The sequence below is a fragment of the Dicentrarchus labrax genome, unplaced genomic scaffold, assembly GCF_905237075.1.
Source record: "Dicentrarchus labrax unplaced genomic scaffold, dlabrax2021, whole genome shotgun sequence".
Lineage (NCBI taxonomy): Eukaryota > Metazoa > Chordata > Actinopteri > Moronidae > Dicentrarchus > Dicentrarchus labrax.
Genome location: NW_026136710.1, coordinates 10465979 through 10484094, shown reverse-complemented (window position 1 = coordinate 10484094; position 18116 = coordinate 10465979). Strand labels below are relative to the sequence as shown.

General features: G+C 39.2%; 1 protein-coding gene across 6 annotated transcripts in view; it reads left to right on the top strand.

Annotated features, from left to right (window-relative positions):
* rgs3a (regulator of G protein signaling 3a) overlaps window positions 1-18116 on the top strand; it is a 148228-nt gene that overhangs the window by 116591 nt on the left and 13521 nt on the right. For all 6 annotated transcript variants that reach the window (XM_051413180.1, XM_051413183.1, XM_051413181.1 and 3 more), the window contains one exon: window positions 16281-16351. In XM_051413180.1, the coding sequence (XP_051269140.1) occupies window positions 16281-16351 (71 nt within the window). The remainder of the gene's footprint in view (window positions 1-16280; window positions 16352-18116) is intronic.

The following is an 18116-nucleotide window of genomic DNA, read 5'->3' as shown; positions in this document are numbered from 1 at the left end:
ACCTTTATCATTTTTATAAAATCACTCCGCTATCCTTTTTATGTTACAATCTAACTGTCAAACAGCGAAAAGAAAGGCTGAGGCAATGAGAGGGAGATGAAATCTCTTGTTTGGTTTGCACAACATTTAGAATTCAACACTCAAGCAGGCAATTTCCATTTAATGTTGGTGCACCGTGTATACAATCAGCCCATCTATTACATCTGTCTGAAACAGACCTGTAGGCTACTGCACAACTAAATGAATGTTGTAATGTAAATTTAATATTTCTGCCTCAGCCTTGTCATAAAAGAAGTGTGAAAAATGTTTAATTAAAATGAATGATTTAGGCTATGGTCAGAACTATAGAAACCACGGCATGTTATGCTGTTTGTTATAAAACAACAGGATGAACACTACAGGGTTATCGAACACAAGGCAAACAGTACACACAGATATCAAACACCTATGCAAACAATATGTTGTCATGTGTGTACAAAGTCGACTGTTTTTTGTGATTACAGTAGACTTGAAAATCCAATAATAACAGGTTTCTGTACAATAGCATTTATTTATATTTGTTTTACCTTATAAAGACACCTTTTAGAATACCATATGTACGTAGGCTGAAGTGCACAGATGTGAGTTTAGAACAACATGTTTGGAATTCAGAGAATAGTGTGTCTTCAATTTCCCGGACCTCCGCTAAATGTCCAGTGCAGTGCGATAAGCAGGACAAACAGTTACAGGAACCTAAACATGCTATTTTAGGCCCACGTAGAAAAATATTAGTAAACTTTGTGTACTGTTAAGTCATCTTCAAGTACCTCAGCTGCATGTCTAGGCTCTCTGTGGCCTTCCAAGACAAAGCTATTAGTGCTGACCTCTCATCATTCTCCAGGCCCTAATGTGCATGTTCCTTGTATTTTAGCTAATTTTAACTCATAATTATAATACGAGAGAGGCACAGCACTTGTTGATATCAAGACTGTAATGCGTACTTCACATGGGGCACTGCGTGTGACCGGAGCTAATATTAGTATGTTTTTTACTGAATGAACTGCACAAGAAGTTCATGGAAAGTGTTCAAAAATACTTTGTATTGATCTCATCCATTCAAGTGTTGTTTTGTGCAAATATGAAACAAAATAGATCCTGCTGGTAATTTGCCTATAGGGCAGAATCAGCATGAGTTCTGTGACAGCACTGTGAAACACTGAATGAATAGTATTATAGGCAAACAAGAGGGGTTTTCTTCGGTTTGACGGGCCTGGAACAGACAAAAGGTCTCCAGGGTTCAAATCCAGTGAGACGCAGCCAGGCTCGATATGTCCGGTGAAATGCTAAATGAGTAACATGTAAATATTTACTGAGCAGACTGAACAAGCTTTCAGGGCAGTCAACAAAGTGTCCAGACACACAAGTATTTATTGACGAATATGTGAATGAACTGAACGTGATGTTTTTCAGTTTATGGTGCTTTACTTTACACAGTTTACAATGAGATTTTAATGACTATATGTGCAAGAGTCCAACCCATATTATGGACGGCAATATATTGTATATGAGGTTGCCCTAAAAGGAAGTAGTTACATAAGACAGAACAGTCAGGTTTTTTTCATTTAGGAAGGAATTCTTGTCACTTGCTTAAAAAAGAAAGAGGAATGCACACACGCACATATCTTTTGCAAGTTCTGTCCTCAGACACAACTGAGATACGTTACACAACCAAACCATCCTCTCAGATTCTCTTTCCGTTATTCCACCCAACTCTCATTTCTAGTTATTTACAGCCTTGGCTTGAACAGTTAAGGCACTTTTTAAACCACAAACACACACACACACACACACACACACACACACACACACACACACACACACACACACACGTTTACTATGGCTACGAGCATTCTGAGTAGGGTTAATTGCAGCGTATAGGTATTGTTAGGGGGACACATAACCAAATATGCTCAAAAAAATATTAACAGTTAATACAGAATAATGACATTGCAACAGTCTAACCATAATGTACAGACTCCTATGGGCCTCAACATGATTGTTAAAAAATAAACAAAAAGTTATTGTGAATTTTAAGTGAATTTTGAAATACTTTAGAATGAGCAGGGAGAGCCTGCTAGTTCTGGTATTATAACTAATATTATTAATTGTTCTTACATAGCCCTGTTTAAGATAAACCTACTTGGAGAAAACAACACACAGGGTAGATTTATGCTTTATTGTTTGTGCTTTGAGGATAAGTACTAACTGATGAAACTGAGGCTGCCTTAGGTAATAAGTTTTGGCTGGAGTTGCAAATAGCAGACAGAACAGCTTCCATACAGTAAATGTTCTGTCCTGAACAGGGATTTTTCTAACATTATCTGTAATCCAACAAAATTATGTAGTTAGTTTATAAGGTTTTTTGGCTATGGAAATAATACTAGGTCACTACACCCATTAGAGCAGTCAAACACACTGTTCAGTCCATTGCTGGCACTTCTGCTTTTTTGTTTTTCATTTTGGAGAGGCTAATAAAAGACACAACCCTTCAAACTCTTTAGATAACAAATATCATATCAAGTATAGTTCTTACTAGAGCGCCATGCACAGCGCTTCACCATGTGGTGTTAGCCAAAGCTTGACAGGCCTGGTAAGCCTGGTTACGGTTGCTAAGCTATCATTGGGCAATTGCTGTTGAGGGGAGGGGGTTAGCAACAGTCAGTTGTGTTAGGTTAGATGTGTGCATCTTGTTTACATCTTTCTCAGATGGTGCCTTCTGGGAGACATGAGATATTTTAGCTCCATACTGTAGACAGCCAACCACACTCACAGGAAGGGGAAATCCACTGCCAGTTGAGTGAGTGTGATAACAAATGAGAGCTCTGTGGGAAGAACTAGCCCTTTCACTTTCATTGTGACTTTATTGTGACTTTGACTGTGAAATGATATAACTTCTTATTACGGTATTAGATAAATTCTTGATATCTGCTATTTCTTTCTTTCCTGCCAAAAGTCAGAATGAGGTAAAATGTGGGACCATGTGTTTTCACTATAATTCTCAGGTTTATATAATTTAAATCTAAATTAGATCAATGGATGGTTGATAACTAAACTAATATAATCTTTTGCTTTATTCCTGCAGTCATATATTGCTATCCTTACACTTTATATTTATTTTGATTTAAAATAATATGGAACAGAAACAAAAAAAGAGGCATAAAAAAACTCAAAAAATAAAAATAAAACCTTTTTCTTGTACGCCTGAAAGAAACATTTAACGGCAGTTTACTTAAAAGGATTTCAAACTCAGAGTGCCCATATGGGTTAACAGTCAAACATTTCTGCACAACACCTGCAGAATTAATAGTAAATAGTGATACACTTTTGTTATTTTTTCCCTGAAATGAAACCCATTTTTCTTTATCAAAATTAATAACTCCTTGTGACCTCATGAGAGCTCAAAGCTCCCACGCTAATCCTTCTTTGCCAGGGAAGCTCCCACATGGCCAAAAACTCAGCCTGTATACCGTATTCTTTCTCTCTCTCTCACTCTTTCTGTGTATTACAACTAACATGGTCAGTAGGCTGCACTTGGCCTTATACCCTTTCACAAACCCCCACCGCAAAGGCTAAGCTGGCATTCATCTTGTTTATTTGTTAGCAATTGTTTGGCTGTTTGTGAATACTTAATGAGCTACCTGGATAGTTACTGCTGTGAACTGTGTGCGAAGGACGGTGGGAACTTTCTGTTTCCATCCATTAACTCTGATATTGCTGTAATACAACGGGAATCAGGAATATAATAGCTGCCTTTGAAACTACTTCTAAAAGCCTATTTGTTCCTGGTTGTTTCCCATTTGAACAGAGGAACACGAGCAAAATAGAACAAGTCAAACATTGAATGTCAGCACACAGAGGTCTCCGGCTCAGCACTTGTTACCCACATTGTAACAGATGCTAACAGTACTGACATTTGACAGAATAAGGAACAACAGGGGTATTGTTCCTCATGAATGATATTCAGGAGGACAGTATAACATAAGCACCTTGGAGATGGTGACAGACGATTGTTTCAGTTAGCATCAGGCAGCTTGACTAAGCAGGTGAAAATGATGACAAAGAACATGACTAATACAGTAACGCAGGAGGCGCACACAACGTAGCATTATGGGAAAACCACTTTGTGGGAATATACAACAGCAATTTACATTTTCTCAGTGACCTGACGGTGTCTTTTTTTTGTAAGACGTGATAGACTGATGTCGCAGCACTTGGTAACTGGACCTATGTCAGCAAACCCAAGCTTTCCACCCACCTTAGTGCCCTACAGTGTATGCAGTTAGGTCATTCCGTGACTTTGGATGGTGTCACTAGTACAACAAAGCCCTCTCCTGACGTTCACAACATCTAAGAGAGGATCCAGAAGGCCCCTTGTTTCATAGCTGTGTGTTTGAATGGAGGTGTTTACAGCACTCGTTGCCATAGCTGGCTGAATCGGGAATCTGTTACATAAATGCTGATATATTGTTACTCACATATACACACATGCGACACATACAAATGTACACACTTTGTTCTTTGTATCACAAATGTTCAGAGATACTTAGTAAAGGTGACTTCTGTATTTTACAACCTGGGCCCTATTTTCCCATTTTTCTGTGTCTAAGTGACTAATGGAAACACCAATTTTCTTAATATTGGCTGCAGCCGTGATTTTTGGAACAGTGGAAAGCCAAACCAAGAAGGTTTAGGTAAATTTTATTTTGTTTCTGTTGAGTTTGAATGAAGGGCTAGGATGTTGCGGCGATCTGCAAGGTAAATGACATTTTTTCAAAGGAGTCTGGTGGCTTTCAACGGAGCAATATAACTACTTTTTCTGGTTAAACAAAAATGTCTATCTCTGTAGGGATTATTTCCATAATGTTGTCAGACACTTGTCCATAAGGTCACGTTGCAGCCAGCTTCACAGCTGCCGGCTGCAGCCCTCTCGCTCAATACTGGACCAGTTTCAAAAAACGTTGTCCCCATTAGCCACTTAGAAACAAAAACCCTTTAACCAAATAATTTGACTTGTCTTAACTGCCAGACCTCTGCCTACAGAAAGAGATATTTGGAAAGCATAGACAGGTGTGCAGAATCCTGACCTGCATTCTCAGTGTCTCTAAGATCCCATTGTCTGACATGCTCTCTCAAAGCTTTTGCCCAAAATTAGCAAAGCTTAATGAGCATTCACTCATGAACTGTTTTCTTTCACACCACTAAATTATGTCAGTCACTTATTAATATATATTATTAGAATTATAAGTGTTTATTATTTGATACAGCAATAATATTTAGTATTTATAAGAACAGTTCTGATGCAAAATGTTGTCCTCTTCAGCAGAGTAACAAGATATTTGACAATGTGTTATCTTAAGAAGGAAATACTCTTTATAGTCAAAGAAGATAAAAATTTTATGAAATTTTTTTTGAGATCAGTGTTTATAAATGGCTGCAGCACCTGAAATCAGAAATTACACCTTTAAATGCTCATCCACTACCATTTTAGGAAACCTTCTGCTAAATTGTTCAGCGTTGTCATGTGTGACAACTTTTTGTCCAAGTCCCGGTGTGTTCTGTCTCTGGCGTAAAAATGGTACACACAGTGAGATAACAAGAACGGGGTGTACTTAATGTGCATGCCAGCTATGTGGTCCACATCAGCACTTAACCCTGGCCAGGTTTGAATTTTAGACACAGGCAACCGTGAAGCAGCAAATGCAGAAACAGGACACACACTCGCACACACTCCCCAGGAGGCAGGAGTCAGGGTGAACAATGCTGGTGGGATGACGGGAGCACACATGCTGTCCTCACAGGATGGGAACAAGGTCAAGGGAACTATCAGTCCTGGAGGTAGAGAAAGGGAAATCAAAGTTCACTCCGTGATTGTTAGAATAAGGCATGCATTATGAAATAAAACATTTGATTTAGTTGAATAACATTTATCTGCCTTACACTGGGAGTTTGTGGCTGTCACCTAAGGGTCTTTGCTGCTGGTTATTTCCTGCTATGATTGCAACAACCTGTAGTATGTCCCGTATTTAACCATACAGCACTATCACAGTGGTCCTCCAGTAATCTACTATAATAACCCATAAGATTTGCCTACAAGACAGCATCAGATTTTCCATCTGTTCTTTCTTGGCATTCATTTTCATTTCTCACAATATATGGAAAACAATACTAGGCAATACTAGGATATAACTATTTTATATACCGCAGAGAAATAAGGCAATGGGTGTTTTCTGGCTCTAGTCTGAGTAAATTGCGTCATCTTCAAAATTAAATTTCTGGAGTTGTGATATTTGATCCAGCGTGAACCACTGAACCTCTGGGACATTTTGTCCACTGAACAACTGATAATACACAAGCAGGCGCTGTCTTTTTTCAAAAAGCTGAAATGACATAATGCATAAACCAGGAGCTTGACTTTTTGTGTTAGTCTAGGTTATCTTTTCACAATAGACACAATCGTTTCTTTTACCGCCAACTGGAGTTTCTCTTTAGAGGGCCTTGACGAGCACCAAAGCAATTCATAATTTGTAACCACTGATGTGTATAATTTGCTTTCAGTCATCTTTTCATTTATGCATCAGTTTGCTTTTTAATAGATTCTATTTACATAGAAATGAATGACGCTATGACAACAAAATTTACCTTTTTGAAGACGTCAAGGTTAATGCTTTTGCATTATATAACAAATTCAATGAGGCTTACAACTTGGACTACAGCTTCGCTTAAAAAAAAACAAATGCTTTAATCTTGTCTGTCACTGCGCAAATGGAGGCCAACAGTAAAGTCACATATTCCATGACTGCTATGTGTTGTTTACTTCCACTGGGAGGTGAAGAAGCTCTGTCTTTACATGAGCTTGAGTGTGTGACCCACATCATTCCCTGGCTACCGCGGTTGGAATTTCATTCGCAGCATTCCTCCCTTCCCTCCTGCCAGCCATACATCTCATCCCGGCATGCTGCTTTCTTAGAAATCTTTTTGCTTGTGTGGAAACCAGCCCTTCATTTTGGCTGTGAATAGATTTCCAGCGGCTAATAATTGGCACCTAGTAGCACCTAGTAGCACCTGCATGTCACAGCATCTTACCTATCTAGGTAGATATTACAATTATCTTTCTCAAGGCATTACCATCAGCAGGGGCTGAATGGGAGTGGAATTTGTAGAGGGATCGGCAATCAGCCCCATGTTGCAGCGTCAGGACAGTGTGACTGTGTGATGGACGTCACTCACATTATGGTTAAAACCGTGCTGCAGTTAAGCACGAGGAATGCATATGCAGTAATGCAGAGACTGTTAAGTACACTAACAGGACTTCACCTTAGTTATATGTGGATAAGAAAAATGACCAGTTGAACAGGAATGCTATTATTAAGTAATTAAACAATATGTTATAAAAGTAAAGACCCATGGATTGTGTATCATGTCTGTATCATAACAGCATTACAAAAAACTCACTTTATAAGCACATTAAATCCAATTTGACCACTGTAATAGTTATTTATTGAAAGACAGTGATATATTACACTAATAACTGTATGAACAATTGCTGTGCAGCTGTGATAATGCAGTTATTTAAATTCTGCAATCCCCGACCTGATCTTTTAATTACAATGAAACAAAATATGTTCAGACAGTCTGACCTTAAAAGGGGAAACATATTACTTTTCTATATTATCTGTTTAGCTATTGGGCACAGTAGCAAGAGAGAAGCAGATGTTATAAGACCTTGTTATAAGTCCCCAGATGTTTTCAATCACCCAGATTCATAAAGTGTTTGATATAATGGGGTAATTGACCTGAAGAAGATGTGTCACTTATATTTTCTTATTGTTGCTGCATCATTACAACTGACTAATACGTCATCTTTGCTAATTGCCTTATGTGAGTGTCTGCAAACAGGGAAGCCCTAGAGTCTGGCTGCAACAGATTGGAGACTAACTGTCATTAAGCTACTGAAAACAAATGATATAATTTATGTAGCCAATGTAGCATAATAAAAAAATATATATATTCATGGTTCACTCCATTGTGGCTGCAGCCAACTGGGAGTCATTGGCCCATTGGTGCTCCTGATGGCCAATTTGTGCATAACTGCCAGCTCTGGAGAGAATTGTGAGGCTGTAGCCATTAAAATTCCAACCAGAAAGGTCATCTGCTGGTCAGAAAATGTCAATAATGTTTTAATAGATAGCACCAGTTCCAGAACTGAGTAACCTGACAGCTTTTCAGAGAATTGTTCATTAACATCCTGCATGGGAAGTACTGATGCAGGAAGCAGCCATCTCCTGAGCAGTGCTGAATAACAGGAGGCAGAGGAGAGTCAGATCAAGTACCACACACGCATACTAGTCTCTCTCTCTCTCTCTCTCTCTCTCTCTGTGTGTGTGTGTGTGTGTGTGTGTGTGTGTGTGTGTGTGTGTGTGTGTGTTTGTGTGTGTGTTAAAATCACACACACAAACATGCAGACAATGCACCTTTTGTATCTGCTTTCATTATGTAGTTTGAGTAGGAATGAGTCAGTATCCTGTCTGTAGGTCACTGAGTTCAGATATTACTGAATATTGTGGTTTCTGCCATTGTACTATATGTGTGTGTTTTGTGTGTGAGTATGTGTTAGCAGCTGTCATCCAATTATACAAGCTCACATGCTCTCACAGAAACTCACACGTATACAATCACTCCATTGGCTACAACCGTAGGTTTATTTTATCCCCAAATTTCCTTTTATTTGGAAAGGAAGTGGGAAAAATATTTCCTGTGACATGTGACACACAAATTGTAACAATGAAAACAAAATAAAGCATGGCATTGAAGCAGTTATGTAATTACACATCAAACACATTTATAGACGCAGAAAAAATCAGGTATGAAAACATCATGGATGTTTTCTCAAGGCTTTTATAAAACAGAGAAAGAACTGTGAGCAAAACTGTATAAAAAAATACTAAGTAGTATATCTTTATTAATACATTGTGTGAACCCTAATCATAGCCTCATTAAAAATTCAGTAGACATCAGCTCCATAATACGGATTAGATTGCTTGATAAACATCCAAACTCTCCCACTGAGTTCAGCATTTGGTTCTGTGATTTCTCTCTCTCCCATGTTTCTTTGTTTAAACATCAGTTTGTGGCTTTATTAAATCTTTTTTCTCTATATCTTGTTTTATTTTCTGACTCTTATAAAGGCTCCATTGTTCCTCCAGTGCCCCTCGGAGAGAGAGAGCGCCCAGTCTTCTGTTTTATGTCTCCTTTTTTTCTTATTTCTCTTAACTCTCTGGCCAAGATCTACAAGGAAGTGCAGACACGTTTCAAGGGCCAGAAATGGCCAAGATTATCATCAAAAAAGCAAGCTGTATCGAGTTATTTTCTCGGTTTACTAATACTTGTTTTGCAAGTAAATTAAAATTTGGCATGCTTTTGCCCAGATAGAAGAACTGGGACTATAATATAACTTTATGATTGCATGATTAAGCTCCGCCTTTCTGAAACCATGTGTTTGGGATCACATTCCCGCTGGGCCTATATTTTAATCTCAGTCAGTAAAACTAGGACTAAAAATACTTCTCAGTTAGTTTCAGGTTTAGTTTCCCTGTCATCAGGGCATAAAGTTACAAATTTGAGAGTGATTGACAAATCCCAGATTTAATTAATTGTATCTTGTAATTTTGTCTCAGTATTTACAATACTTGAAAATACATTGAAAAGACGGACAGGCTGAACTAAATAGAATTAAACAAATCATATTCATACACCCCTGGTTTTTAATGCACACCATATTGCATTTTTTAACCAGGTTGCCAATTAATTGTTTAATTTAGGAGAGGTTTTGGCTCTGTCATTTGTCCGTTCTCATGGTTTTAGGTGCAACAATACCTTGCCACAACATAAAAGAATATTTTTTTGTATAGTGTATTTACAGTTACAGTTGTTATGTGCCAAAGCATCACCGTTGCAGTTGTATTTTCTTTCTGCTGTGTAGCTTTCTGCAAAGCAGGCACAGATCTGTGAATGGGCCCATTATCCTAAGTCAATCCAAAGCCAGTCAGTACCTGTCACTGTCCACCTGTTAGGAGCTTGACAGCCCTGCAGCTCTAAAGAATCCTGGTTTAGATGAGAATTATTTTCTAGTTTATGAAATCATTAAATGGTTATAGCTACTCGTACTAAAAATGGGTTTTGGGCCAGTTAGGACTTCATAGGTTTTCATCCTCTGAGAAGCGTTATAAACACAGGCCTTCAGCTGATTTGCTTTAGTTGTTATTTTAAACAATCTGCTGTGTTGAATGCTGAAGTTATTAACATGTGTCTTACACTCTCACACAAAACAGCAAGTAATAACTGACTGTGACTGTGATTCACATGTCATTCTGTGCCAAACGAGCCTACTGTTGTCTGTTGCCTATTCATTGTATGATTATTGAAGATAGACAAGGAGGTTGACGTTGAACAGAATGGTACAATTCCAAATACAGTATGACCCATTTTCCTGTATACCAAATATCATTAAAATGGTGCAGTCTGGTTTGGTTAGTCACATGGGAATAATTTCCTCTTCTATTTGTGCACTTTATAGGTTCCACATCCTGATAAACATACGACTTTGGTTAAGTCTTCAGTGCACTAATTTTCCTTTATTCAATAGCAGAAAGTGAAAGTAGATACAAAGAGAAAAGCCATAAGCAACAAATGTTTCTCACAAATATTAGCTTTACAAATGGTATTGTGAACTTAAGGTTTAAATCACATTTAACCCCATTCAGCCACATTAATCCCAGTTCACACAATTCCCGGGTCTGCAAGCTCAGTATGCATCACTGCCAACAAATTATGACCTTGTGTAAATATATAACAATTCACTGATGCAGTACATTGAAAGATGCTGTTGCATTAACTTAAAATTCAACATAAAAGTTCCGAAAGTGGAAAAACCTTTGGTAAAACTTTTTTTTTTAATTAGAGACCTTATGAAAAATAAATGTAACCACTCACATTCAGCAAAATGTTAAATTACCTACAGACTGAGTGATTAGCCTGATTTATCGTTTGATAAGGCTAGAGCTGGCAAAAAATTCTGTAATATTTCAGTAGCTGTACAGTATTCCTGTAGTTACTGTTAAAACGTGTTCATATCAAAGCTTGCCAGCATCAGAGCTGCTTTAAACCAAAGGCAGGAGCAGGGTCATGATGCCAGGTTGGATGACGTTAATGCATCAGTCTAAAAAGGGTATAACACACACACACACACACACACACACACACACACACACACACACACACACACACACACACATAACAGTGCCTCACAATGTCAGGAAACTAGGGTCTAACATAGCACCAATCCAAGGCTGCACTAAATGGAGTGATAGATTGTCTGCATCCCCATAACATTGTTCAGACGCCAGCTTGTCAATTTGTTTTCAAATAAAAGAAAAAAACGGGGGAATGAAAAGGAAGGAAGCTGCCCGAGGGAGGGCTGATGGAGAAAAGCAGTGGGGATTGAACTGGTGGGAAGAAGTTTAAATACACAAAGACCAAGATTCATTTCTCCACCTCTGGGGTTTTAGGTTGTTGGAGGATTTGGGAGTCTGGGTTGACTGGGTCAAGAATGTTTCAGGCCCGTGTTGATTAATATTGTTCCTACAGTGTGTTTGTTAGTGCAGAGCGCAACTAAAGAATGTACAGTTTGTTGAGACAAAGACAGACGGCATTGCTCCGTCCTATCAGGGAATAGCAGCCCATTGGTGTTCCAACCTTTCTTCCATGACTTTGGCTAAACAGACATGTTCCCAGGTTATGTCCATATGTGCCTATAATGTTTAGCTTTGCCAGAAACGTGTTTCCCCATTTGATTGTCTTCACACGTGCATACATGTATAGGTACATAGACACGTGTGTAGCACACATGCAGCTAGGTTTACACCTTTATCTGTGCATCTGCACAGCCATCCTGCAACCCTTAACAGCGTGTCAACATCTGTATCCCATGCCTCGAGGGGCTATATTGTCATGTGGTCTTTGGCAGATTCTGTGTTTTCTTACTGCCTTCAGTGAGCCATGTGCACAGTCTATACACATAGGCTACACACACACACACACACACACACACACACACACACACACACACCAGGGTTATTTTTAGAAAAGACTTAGACTTCTTTATGCTCCACTGACCATTGCCAGGCAGTCTGGGTGTGCTTGTGTGAGTGTGGTGTGTCTAAGTCGTAGAGGCCCGGGTGGGGCAAAAAAGAGAAATAGAAACCTGAGATTAAACCTGTTGGGCTGTATTATATGATTTAGTTATTTTAACTTAGGTAGTCATGTAGAAATACATCATTGAAAATAAGAAAAAAGCCTGAATCTATGGCCTGTTAGAGGCTGGTATTCAGCGCTAGGCAGGAAGTGATTTGTTAAAGCCCATAATAACCCTCTCAAGTAGAATTTAATCATTGTGTTTCTCAATGTAACTTGGAATTAAAAGGAAGCTGGAGGGCCATTTTGATTCTGTATGAAATCATGGTGTTGTAATGTGAAGAACTGACTTTTCCACAAGATGCAGTCATGTAACTTGATCTGTGGTTCTGTTGTTGGACATAGACAAGAGATTTGGAATGCGTGTGTGTGTGTGTGTGTTTTTGCACATGTATGATAGGAAGACAGGATGGGAAAAGTGAAGGTATTTCATAGGTCCTTCAGGTCTCAGAAAATATTCTGTTTTATGATCTCTCTTTGGCCACAGCTTTCTCACCGCTCCAGCTTAGATGCCATCCACATTGTTCTTTTAATACCTCTGCAGATGCTGTCAGTAGTGGGTGTGTGTTGCGTGCTGTACATTATGATTCTAAAAAGGTATCCAATTTGCCACTTGCTAATATTAGTTGTAGCAAGACACATTTCACCGTGTGTGTATCGATATGAATCTCATCCAGCTGGAACATAGCAGTCTGGTGCGAATAAGCATCCAGTCCTTACTTGCAGCCAGCCAGCCTAACAAAAGGCTGACCCAACAAGCAGACAATCCACTTCTGATCTCCACTGGCTACAAAGCATAATTTGTTCTCCTGATACCCCTGAATAATCCTGTCCTGGAGGGCCACATCAGGACAAATGCCTCTGGAGAGGGCAAAGTTTGTGTCGTTTTCCAATTGTTTTCTGTGGTTTCAGGAGAAAGTCTGGCTGACGGCTCCATAGAGACTGGGACTCCCCTGTTATGCTGTTCCCTTTGAGATTACTGATTAAACTTTTAGTCTCTCATGACCCTCAATGACTTGATCCCTGCTCATGCAACCAAATATGAGCCGTAGCTGTTTCTGGAAGGATGATTTGGTTACTTCTGGAGGTGGAGGATATATATCAAATATTTTATTGTGGTGTGAGAGTACAGATCATGGGGGGCTTTGGTTTTAGTACTGTAAGAAGAACTGATAAGAAAAAAATTAGATTAGATTAAAAGTATTTGAATTACTTAATGCCTCCACCTGTTTGGTCATCATATCCTAGTTGTTTTTTCTCAAACATTTATTTTTTGAATACCGTCAAGCACCATTGTTCATCACCAAATATCACATTATCAATAGCCTTTTTTGTACAATACAAAATTAGCTTGCGGACGTATACCAAGTCTTTTCTAAGTCATGCAAATTGACAGGGATAACAAAAGCCCTACACAGACACAACCACTGTTAGTACACAGTCCAGTTCAACAGGTCTTTGTATCCATCAAACAGCAGCTCTAAAAATATTTTGTTCCTGCTTGTACTTATTTTTAGACAGCTCCTACATAACGCACACTCATTCACCTTTCACAGTCAACTGTTACTTTAGTCATAAAGAGTTGGGAGCATCAGTGTACACTTCCTATAATGACAATCTGAGTCTCAGTTGGAGGGAGGAGTAACGAAAGAGCAGGATGTGGCAGAGAGACGCCCCACTGTCAGCCGGGATTGGGAGCAGACAAATGCATTCAGACACTAAGAATTGCTAGAAATGTATTATCACTCACAGAGAAGGAGCCAGTAAATCTTTCAATAAGGATACTACAGTCAACGGTATCAAAAGCAGCACTGAGGTCAAGGGGCAGTAACACACTGTACTCACCAAATCAGCACGCAACAAGGTCTAATTTACAACTCTGACATGAGTTTAAGTGCTGTGCTGCTGACAGAAACCAGGAGGGTGAAAAGTATTGCCATTATAATCTTTAAGAACTATAATGAAAGAGCCGTTATATTCTCTGAGGTCAGGATGATGACTACCAAGTTTTTTTAAGTAAGTTTTCATGAGTCAAATAGTATTGATCAGTTCCTTTGCCCTCCATTGATTCTGCAAAATGGCATTAAACTTCAGTCAGCATTTGAGAAGGCACCAGGTGAAGCGCGGTCATTGAGACGCTCAATATTATATCTTATACAAATTCTAAATTCAACAAAGGAATGATGAAACAATTTCCCAGTTCACAGTCACAGAATTAGTGTTTTATAATTTATCTCTCAGAGCAATTTCTTCTAATGGCTCCTCCTCCTGTTTTTCTGTGTTCTTTGCAGTTGGCAGTCACTTAAAAAGCTTAAAATGGGTAATGTGTTGACCGGGTTCAACAACAATACAAAAGCTCAACAGGATATTACTCTGGGCAGCTGGTATATGTGGGGTGGCTCAACATAGATGGACGCATAATGCCGGAAAGGTGTTCTCATGGGGTTAAGCGTTATTGTTTGAATACAATAATAGTCTCACAAACACAATGTGCACATACAAAGACATTCACACAAACACACATCAATATGTTTTATTATACCAGTGTGGGCCTTCATTGATGTAATACATTTTTAGCCTCTAACCATAGTTTACCATCGCAACTACAGTATATGATTAACCTTAACCTGTACTCAAAATTTTAACCTTAAAGGAATAGTTCAACATTTTGGGGAAATACATTTATTCACTTTATTGAGTGATACCACTCATATCTATCTGTTAAACGTGAAGCTACAGCCAGGATATGATTAGTGTAGCTTAGCATAAATACTGCTACATCTGGTATCAATTTTCTCACTCACTTGGGCAAGAAAGCAAATACTCGTATTTGCCAAAATATAAAACCTCTGTATCCCCTTTAAGGGGTAATCCACACAGAATGTATCTTTTGATTCATCATTCACCCGCTGTAGGCTTGAAAGATGACTGTAAGAGGTTTGTAGCTTCTTCACTGATGGAGAACAACAGCTGTGGTCATGGATTCCAATGGTAAAAAAAAAAGTATGGCAGGAAAAAAAAGATTTCTCTTCTGGTGAAGTTGGGACCTTTGAGGTTTGAGGGATTTCTAGAAATAGTTACTACTTAATTCAAGTTGCTGTTCTCCCTCAGTGAGGAAACTACACTGTACAGCCAACGTTAAAGCCCACAGGGGGGTGAGTTTTTTGGGGTAGAGTGTCACTTTAACCTCAAAACAGCACCTTGAAGAAGTGAAGGCCAGCCAAGAATGTCCTCAATTTGCCAAAAAATGTCCTCACTCTGAAGGTTGAAAGCCAGATTGGGTCCCACGAAGATAGAAAACACACACCATGTGTTACCAGCTGTGGCCAGTATCTAGCTCAGATTCAACTGTGTGTTCCTGTAACACAATGGCTCATTATTTAAAGCCTCACACACACACACACACACACACACACACACATACAATGGAGCAGCTTCAAGCCTTCAGATTAGTTGAGATTGACCCCTTCCCCACCCTGAGGCTACTTCCCTTTTCCTCTTAACCAATCAAAGTGGTGGGTTGGCAGAAAGTGTAATGTGAAACCAGGGGTCTTGGCTCAACACTTCAAACCCAGGGCACAGTTGGAGCCCAACAGAAACAACAGCCGTAGTCTTTCACACTCTCTCACTCTCACAGATTTTCCTTACTTTGTTATACCCAGACACATACTGTTTACAAACACCATCTGCTGCACACACACAGTCACACACACTCAGATTTATTCTGCAAGACCCAGACCTCTGAGAGAGATTTGCCTTGTGGGATTTACACTTTAGACTGCTGCTATGGATTAATCATTTTTGGTAGCTGGCTGTGTGTGTTACGGACGGGACTAGTCTATCTGGACATCCGTGGACTTGCTAGCTTACTACCCAACTTAGGTTCCCAATGCCTGTTGGGGCTAGCTAAAGTATCTGCATGAGGCTACAGGGCCCTCTTTCTGTGTGGAGGGTGGATGATGCAGTGTGTGCTCTCCTTCATCTCCCCTCAGCTGAGCTCCGGATCCCCCTGTAGCTGCGAGGTCGGCCCCGAAGGGACAAAGAAGAAGAAATCCAAGAACCTGTAAGTACTCAAATGATTGTGCTGTGTGTTTCCTTATCCTGTGATTAGTTTCCGTTTCACCTTCTGCTCATTTTTAAAGTTGTAAACAAGGAATGGCATGTGTTTTTTTTTTTTTTTTTTTTGGGGGGGGTTATAAAACAAAGCTTTCACTTCTAGATTTAAATATAAAGATAATTCATTAGTTGTGTGCGAGAAAGTGGGATGAGATGACAATGGATACATCTTTCATTGTCCTGATAGCATTGACCACTTCTGTTTTCAATGTTCACTCATCAGCCTTTTATTTTCATGCTAACTTAATCAACATGTGTATCCAGTCAAAGGGTGACATTTTCACACCCTGCTTTAACATCTATTATTTTTAAAATGATGTCTTTACTTGAGTCCAAACTGATGGTAAATGATGATGACCTGCACATGGGGGGTTAATTGAGACATGAGACTTATTGTGACAATGTGTTAGTATGGGTGTGATTGGATTCGTGGACTGAGAATGTAAAGACATATGTAAAAAACGTGCTCTTCCCTCTCTAATTTTAATTAATATGAGCTTAAGGGGATTCAAATTTTAATTTTACATACAAATATTTTGGCCATTTTTCACAGTCTACTCACGTTTACAGACATATTGTAGGCCTGAGGTGACAGGGAAAGTTAAAGCTAATCATTTAACGCTGATCACCACCTATTTAATTGGTAAATTAAGTGGTAAATGATGTGTGTGCTGCTGAGGAGTGTGGTACCATATGTGTGTCTGACATTCTCAACGGCGTGAGAAGTATGGTGTGTGTGTTGAGAGCGGCTTGGTTGTGTTTGTGTGCGTCAGATGTGTGTGTCGACGCCTCGGTGATTCATCAGCTGTTGAATGAGCTTTATTTACGCTCCTGTTCATCAAGATGAAAGCACATTTCACGCCGTAAGGACAATAAAACCCCTCACACTGGCAGTCCTTGGGCCTGATAGCTGCCCATTCTTCTGCACAAGCTGTGTTTTTATGTTGTTTAGTTAGCCAGCAGATTAAGTGATTAAGATTCCACAGCAATTTTCTAGAGTCCAGAGTATGTTGCCTTTTTGTCAGCTGTTGCAAACAGCTTCAGAGAATACAGCAATGATTTATAAGGTAAGAAATGTGTTCTTTATTTCCCTTTTAACATCCTGAAATCACAAAGATAGTTTTCTTTAAAAAAAAAATCCTTATTTTAGTTTAATAACATGTCGTTTGTAGTCGACATTGGGTCAGTGTTTTCACAAGCAAATACGCAACAACAGGCAAAATGGATTCTCGTGCCTCTGCCTCAACTCGCTGTGATTTATGGAGTTTCTTGATAGTTTCAATTGTTGCTAAAGTAACTAGCTAACGGCTGCTAACTGTAGCTGCTGTTAGCTTAGTTAGCTGTGCAGCTAGTGGTCCCATTAGTAGCGGACTCTGCCTGCTCTGGGGGCTCGGAGCACGGGGGAGTGTTGGTGTTTGCACTGCTAGCACAGGAGTGAGGTTTAACAAAGCTAATAAAGCTTTATGTAAGCTTTGAGGCTAATAGGACGGCTAGCTATACAGCTAACCAAGGGCCGCAACAGTTAGCAGCAGTTACTGGTTATTTTAAGTAAAGCTATCCGTCCACTGGGAAACTTGCTACATAATGAAATTTAGGCAAAGGAGCTAGTTATAAAGTTGTGTTTTTGTACAGTAAAGTTAATTAGTGAGACCATAGAAATCAGAATCACAATAGTGTTTATAACCAAGTAAGTTTTCACTCCACTACGGCGT